At 37.1% G+C, this 6,931-nt stretch overlaps 2 protein-coding genes across 2 annotated transcripts; one reads left to right on the top strand and one right to left on the bottom strand.

Moving 5' to 3' along the window:
• Positions 1 to 18: 18 nt before the first annotated feature.
• On the top strand, positions 19 to 3,721 carry LOC107493418 (transcription factor bHLH79). Its single transcript, XM_016114523.3, has 6 exons — positions 19 to 418; positions 613 to 861; positions 1,036 to 1,101; positions 1,205 to 1,273; positions 1,380 to 1,457; positions 3,332 to 3,721. The coding sequence occupies exons 1-6, from the start codon at positions 248 to 250 to the stop codon at positions 3,464 to 3,466; spliced, it is 768 nt and encodes a 255-aa protein (XP_015970009.1). The 5' UTR covers positions 19 to 247; the 3' UTR covers positions 3,467 to 3,721.
• Positions 3,722 to 4,117: 396 nt separating this feature from the next.
• Positions 4,118 to 6,262, bottom strand: LOC107493493 (probable myosin-binding protein 6). The gene is made up of 2 exons (XM_016114589.3): positions 5,863 to 6,262; positions 4,118 to 5,367 (listed from the first exon to the last, which is right to left on the bottom strand). Exons 1-2 carry the CDS (start codon positions 6,260 to 6,262, stop codon positions 4,298 to 4,300), a joined length of 1,470 nt encoding a protein of 489 aa, XP_015970075.2. The 3' UTR covers positions 4,118 to 4,297.
• Positions 6,263 to 6,931: the final 669 nt, after the last annotated feature.

Here is a 6,931-nt window from a genome sequence, read left to right on the forward strand (position 1 = left end):
TCTCTGTTCGCCTGTCCTTGTCCGTGTCCTTGACCGTCACCGTCACCGTCACCGTTACCGTCACCGTCATCCCCGCTCTTTCACTAACTCGCTCAAAATCAATAAATTACTTAGTAGCAACCACCAACACTCCCTCATTCAGTCTCTTCAAGTATTCATTCATAATTCTAATTATTATATTATTCCTAAACACTTGAATGAGAAACAAGAAATCGTTAGAATTGAAATAATTGTAATAATAATAACAATGGAAGGTCCTGTCATCAACGAGTCCACATTCTCCTCCGCCAACCCTTCCTCTTACTCTCTCTCTGAGATTTGGCCCGCCACCGCAACCACCTTCACTCCCATCCACAACCATAAGAGGAAGGAATCATCCCCCTCCTCCTCCACCACCACCGCCACCGCCAATCACTTGGTTTGCCTTCTCTCTTTCATATGTAACTGTATGCTATTTGCAGTTATTGTTATGCTGAGCTGGATTATAGTTAGTTAGTTAGTTAGTTACAGTTAACAACAAACTATTCTTACCAGCTGAGCTAACTAATTGATTGCTTGCTTACTTACTCACTCTGTTTTGGAAACTGAATTTCGTGTTCTGGTTTGGAGCAGAATGATTCGTATGGCAATAAGCATAGGAAACTGGAAGGATCCTTCCAGGAGGAAAACCGTGCTGGCGATTCAAAAGCCGAGGTAGGTGCCAGTTTAGTTGCCGGTAACAAGTTAGCTCGGCAAGGTGGTGGTGGCGGCGGCGGCGGCGGCGCTGCTAAGCCTTCTTGTGAGCAACCGCCTAAACAAGACTACATCCATGTGAGAGCCAGGAGAGGCCAGGCTACCGATAGCCACAGTCTCGCTGAGAGAGTATATATTTTTTTTTCTCACTTTTCGAACTTTCTTTCCTCTGTTTCTAAATGAGCTTTGCTTGTATGAGAAGTATTCGAATTCTTTTTTTCTCCTTTTATATATATATGTATGTTTGTTTATGTTTGTTACTTGTTAAGGAGCATATTGCTTATGATAACAAGTTTTCTGCAGGCCAGGAGAGAAAAGATTAGTGAGAGGATGAAAATTCTTCAAGATTTAGTCCCTGGATGTAACAAGGTACTAATCTTATCTGTTGGATCAGTGATATATTATTGTTGCTATATAATTTAGATTTTGATTTAATTGAATATTTATCTTTGTTCTGTTTTGTTTCGTTCAGGTAATTGGCAAAGCACTTGTGTTAGATGAGATAATCAATTACATACAGTCGCTGCAGCGTCAGGTTGAGGTAGATCTCTTTGTTTCGTCTGTCATGATGGAGCACTACCCATTGATATTATCTTTCGTTTGTACCAATGAATTTAATTCTGAGAAATATATCTTGATTTTTGCAGTTCCTTTCAATGAAGCTTGAAGCAGTTAATTCAAGATTGAACATGAATTCTGTTGTTGAATGTTTTCCTTCAAAAGACGTAAGGCCATCATTTTTTTCCCTTAATCCGCATGGCTTAGATAAATGTTTAAGCAAAATTCAATATAAAGTTCTATATACTATGACATTCTTAAACCAAAATGATTAATTTTGTAGAAGACTAATCTTAATTGACGAAAGTCAGAGCTTGCAAGTAAGGGGTCAATAAAGGAGGTGTGTTACTGTGTAACTACTAACAGGCTAACAAACTAGATGTTTTATACATAGATAACTAAGATAAGGAAACAAGAATACAATAGAATGCACACAGTTGATATTGTCCGAAAATAATAATAAACAAGCTAATAAGGTTGATGAAATTGAGAAAACATGGCCGAACCCATTTTTGAACCAATGAAAATGAATAAGAAAATTTTGGAAAGGAAGAAAACTGGGATGCAGGATTGCTTGATAAATATGACACCAATATTTTGAATGTCTGGTTTGAATGGTTTGTGGAAATCTTCAGGACCTTGCAAACCTTTCTTTGTTGCCTAAATATGAATTAAAAGGGGCTTAACAAAAGAACAAGCTAGATTGTTTGTGAATCTGTGGATCCAGATTCATCTGATCAAGTTAATTGTTATGCAGATTGATTCCATGTAAACATGGTTAAACCAGTTACTTAACTAGTCAAGGGACTGATTCCATGTTTAATTGTTGAACTGTGGCAGCCTCACCCTTGCTGTGCTATTAATTTTGATTAATACTAATTGATTTAGTTTTGATGAAGACATTTTTTTTCCCTTCTAAATTTGCAATATTATTATTCAGGAGAGCCGCATTCCAAGAGTTTACGTTTGACATCCCATGTATTTGTAATTCTGTTCATGTATATATGTATATCTTGGTAAAACATTTATATCTAGTTTGCGGTTTTGTGTAGAGTTTCTCATATTTTTCAATCCTTAACCTTATCGTACAGCCTATGTAGTTATATTATCACTTGTATGCATGTGGCTGATAGGATTTTATAGAAATATGAACTTAAACATTTGAAGTGGAAAGCAATGCTGATTTAATGGGGCTGATAGAATTTTCATAGGAATATGAGCTTTAACATGATGGAGAAGTGGAAAGCCTCCCTGAACTTAATTTGCAACTCCCACACCAGAGACTCAATAAAAGCTAAAGCCTAAAAGGAGGCATTTCAGTATGTTGCTCTTAGTAACAATTACTGGGCTTCTCATGTATGGAAGAATTTTTTTTTCCTCTTTAAAACACAAAAAGGAACCTCAAAGCAGCAATATTTTCATTATTAGCTGAGTAAAAAAACTTAGTTGGACCATTTGATTGTTTGAAATGGTCCCAATTTGTGTTCGCATGTGTCTGTATTGAGATCCTTTTAAATACCTAGTGGGAAACCTTATCTTAAAAGCTAGCTATTAAGAGAAAGAACCATTCTCTTTAAATAGAACCTTAAGCTTCCCATACGGTTGTGGGACTTTTGGCACTTCAGAATACCCAACTCCCTAACAGATTCTCAATATCATTCTTTTTCCTTTTGGTTTTATTAATTATTATTGTTATTATTATAATTATAATTAATATTTATGTATGTTGGGCTGCTGGCTGTGTATGTGTTGAATTTTCCTTGTATTTCCTCTTTTTAGTAATAACTTGAACATACTTTTAGGTGCAAAGTGACTTATTTGAGTCATGGGATGACTTAGCTAAACAAATCCTAGTGCTATATCAATGAGCCCTCCGACCATCTTGAAAATTTGCAGGGTTCTCAAAGATAGAGATTCTCAATTAGGACATCATCTTCTTCACTTTGTGTTTGTTCTCTAGACCTAGAACATTTATCTACACCCTTTCTTGTTAGGACTGTTTATGTTCACAATATTGTGATTTTAATAAGCTATTCTACAGGTTCAGGTTGGTAATCAGCCATTTGATATTGCCGGAATGATATTCGGATCACAAGCAACCAGGGGGTATGCACAGGGATCACAATCTGGATGGCTGCATATGCAATTAGGAGGTGATTTCGATAGAGTGGCATAATTTAAAGGAGATTCATTGGGAATGAGAGATCAAATAGTGTGGTTGGTTTTCCTTTTATCCATTTAACAACCCAGTCAATTGGTGCAGAGTGCCGTAGGTCTGTACGTCCATTCTCATAGTATGATGTCTTTTGTAGGAAGTGTATCTAATCTTCATGTGCAACATCTGATAGGCAACTCAAATAATCTTTAAGTGTGTATTGTTGTCTCAAATAATCTGATGTGAATGAGAGTAACTTCTCTTCTTATTTTCTATTAGCAGGCAGCCGTTTTTCCATTGTTTTATAGTTATTTAATTATATTTGTAAGCATGGAGAATATTGAATTATTGATAGCAATTAATATAAAACTAATTAAGGAATTGTTTTTTTTTTAATAAAAGAAAGAAATGACTATATTTTATGCGTGTAAAAGAAATTTTAAAAAATATCACTAATTGCAAAATTGAGAATTTACTTGTGGTGTAGTGAAAGTGCTTCGATGGCTTTATAGAACAGGATAGACATATAGAATAGAAGAATAGAATAGAATGGTATAGACAGTATAGAAGTAGTGCAGTAAGATCAAACATAAGAATATACATTTGCACTAGGATAAAAAATACAGAGTTAATGTTCTCTCACAAAAGGTTACATTAACATTTTGCTTACAACCAGAGACAGCAGTAGTATAATTTGGATTTATTACATGTGAGATAGAAGTACATGCTAATAATAAGAATAGGGAAGTACTGAAAATAGTAATAAAAACTAGTAAAACCCTAGACAACACAGGCATTGTGAGGGATGGAATGAAGTAACCAAAATAATCACTAGTAGTAGAAATCTCAAAGCTACCTAGTGTTTGTTTCATCACCTGTCTCTTTCTCTTTCTCTATCTCTTTCTCTTTCTCTTTCTCTTTCTCGGCTACATTCTTATTTTGCAAGGATTGGTCTCCACTTTCTGCCGCCACCTCTGTCTTGTGTTCTGGCTTCTTATTCTTATTTTGTAAGGATTGGTCTCCACTTTCTGCCGCCACCTCTATCTTGTGTTCTGGCTTCTTCAGCATCCGGCCAAGAAGATATGTTTTCTCTGCTTTAACACCTTTCTTGGGGTCATTTTCTCCATTATTATTATTATTATCCTCACCTCCTTCGGCTTCAGCATGAGATAATTGAGCTTCCTTGATCTCTTCCTCCGGAAGTGCTCCATACTTGTTTCTGTAAACATCGCATTCGCTTTCTAAAGCTTTGACTTCCTCCTCTAGTTTAGCAAGCATTTCATTGGTTGCTTGCAAGTTCTCTTGTTCATACTCTATCTGCTCCTCCATCATTCTTTGATATTGCAAAGCATCCATCTGTAATGCAGCCTTCTCTTCTTGCAGGCGGGTGATCATCGCCATGGCGTTCTTCGCAGCAATAGCCGAAGCATTCCTTTCTTCATCCAACTCCATGCAAAGAGCCATGAGTGATTTATGATCCATATGAACCTGCCTTTTAAGAAGCGAGTTGGGATCATCTCCTTCAGTTTGAGCAGTTGCCTCGTTAGAATCGCCAGCCTGTTCTGTCTTTTCCAGTAGTGATTTCCTAGTAGTCCATCTGGGGCTGGTGCTTGTAGAAGTTGAATCTGTTATTGGAACCCAGAAGAACCTACTCTGAGTAGATCCCTCTGCAACCTCAGTGGCGATTTCAGTTTTTTCCAGTGGCGATTTCTTGTAAGACAATTTAGGACTGTTGCTCGGAGAGTCTGAAATTGGGAGCCAAAAGAACTTGCCACCCTTTAAGAAAGTTGGGCTTCTTGGAGACTCGCCAAAGAACTTGATACCCTTTGCAAAAGAGGGGGTTGTTTTGGGGGTGGTTTCACTGTTTCCTTCCTCACCTTCTGCCAATGGAGGCAAAGAGGTACTTTTTGCTTCTTCTCTTACTGTATAAATTTTGAAAAGAACGTTATCAAAGTAGGTATATGACTCCATAGTGGCATCATTACTTCGAATGCAAGTAAATCATACAATAGCACCTTTAAGAGCAATTCCATTGCTCCGTTTCAGTTCAATTTCGTTTGGGAGTCATAAAATATGACCTCAGTATTTCTGATACCACAATGTCATAAATAATAATCAATTCATTATAAACTTCATATAAGGTGGCAAAATTTTGATTCTCCACCAAAGTGAAACCATCTCTCTAAAATGAGATTGGTCTCATTTCACCAATCATCTCCAATACAAAGTAAAATTTAAAACCGTTTCACTTCATGTACACGTCAAATTTTAAACTCCAAAAACACTCCATTGGATACTTTAAAAACCTGAAACAGATAAAATTGTTTGCTAGAATTCCATGGTCAAACTGATGTAACATTATTGTTATTATTCCCATCAACTAATGACGTGTATCCCAAGAAATTTAATATACTTACATCTGATCTTTAGAGTTTTTCCACTGCCATCTTCATTCTCTGACAGAAGCCTGAGTGCTGCGGATCGGACATGAGGCGATTCAAGACCACTGGATTCCTCATTCTTTGATGCGGTGTTTGGATGAGCTCGCGGTGAGGCGGCCGGAGCTCGCAAGTGGGCGCCTGAAGTCTTCCCCTTTGAGACGGAAGACTTGGTTGATGTCGCTCCACAGCATGCACACTTGTGAATCCTGCCTTTCTCAAACTGCATGATCCCATCGTCCTTCAAGCTCAAGTGAACTTTTTGTCCATCTTCTACAAAGAATTCTAGATCCCTCTGAAGAATCCCTAGAAGAGACTTATATGTCTCTGAATCGGAATCCTTCCCGCTCGCGAATGAAAACAGGCACCTTTCGCACATCTTCCTTATATCAGTGATCTTCTTGTGTTGGGTGCAGAAAAACAAAGAAGAAATCTCTTTCTTGTGAGATTCACACCAACAATTGTTGTAATAAAAAGTTGGAGTTCTATGAGCTAGAATATGTGCCATTCTAGTGCACAACCAACATGGGATTTGCAATTCAAAATACACAGCTAATTCATTAGCAAAAAGTGCAATAAACCCATCAAGGAAAAGAAGAATTATCAACACCCATTCAAGCAATACATTCATCAAAAAGAGTGGCAGCTTTCCCAATTTTTGCTCAACAAAACGAGTAAATGGTTTAGTGGCCATGTTGGCTTATTCTCTTTTTATTTTTTCTTTAATGTTTCATGTAACAATGGTGGGTGACTGGGTGTTGTGACGGTTGAGGACTTAGCAGAAATGGAACAAGAGAAGGAAGATCACATGACCTTCATTTTTTTTATTTTTTTCTTGTGCCCTTTTCACTTCCTGGCGGAGGAAAGAAGATAGAAAGATTTTTGATTTGATAACAAGTGAAGAATGTTTTGGGTGGTGGAACTAATTTTTGGCTAAGAAGAAAATGAAATAGAAGGGTGCATGGAGGGTGGTTAGTTAACGTTGACCTAAAATACCGGTAAGAATGGGAAAAGAAGGTTTTCTTATCTATTTTTTTTTTTTTTTTTG

This window comes from Arachis duranensis, chromosome 1, assembly GCF_000817695.3.
Source record: "Arachis duranensis cultivar V14167 chromosome 1, aradu.V14167.gnm2.J7QH, whole genome shotgun sequence".
Lineage (NCBI taxonomy): Eukaryota > Viridiplantae > Streptophyta > Magnoliopsida > Fabales > Fabaceae > Arachis > Arachis duranensis.

Bases quoted from the DNA above. Each gene is read 5' to 3' on its own strand.
- LOC107493418 (XM_016114523.3), top strand. From the start codon at position 248: ATGGAAGGTCCTGTCATCAACGAGTCCACATTCTCCTCCGCCAACCCT. The intron at 1,102-1,204 runs GTACTAATCTTA...TGTTTCGTTCAG, and splicing joins TAGTCCCTGGATGTAACAAG to GTAATTGGCAAAGCACTTGT. The intron at 1,274-1,379 runs GTAGATCTCTTT...TGATTTTTGCAG, and splicing joins CGCTGCAGCGTCAGGTTGAG to TTCCTTTCAATGAAGCTTGA.
- LOC107493493 (XM_016114589.3), bottom strand. From the start codon at position 6,262: ATGTGCGAAAGGTGCCTGTTTTCATTCGCGAGCGGGAAGGATTCCGAT. The intron at 5,368-5,862 runs GTAAGTATATTA...AAATTTATACAG, and splicing joins AAAAACTCTAAAGATCAGAT to TAAGAGAAGAAGCAAAAAGT.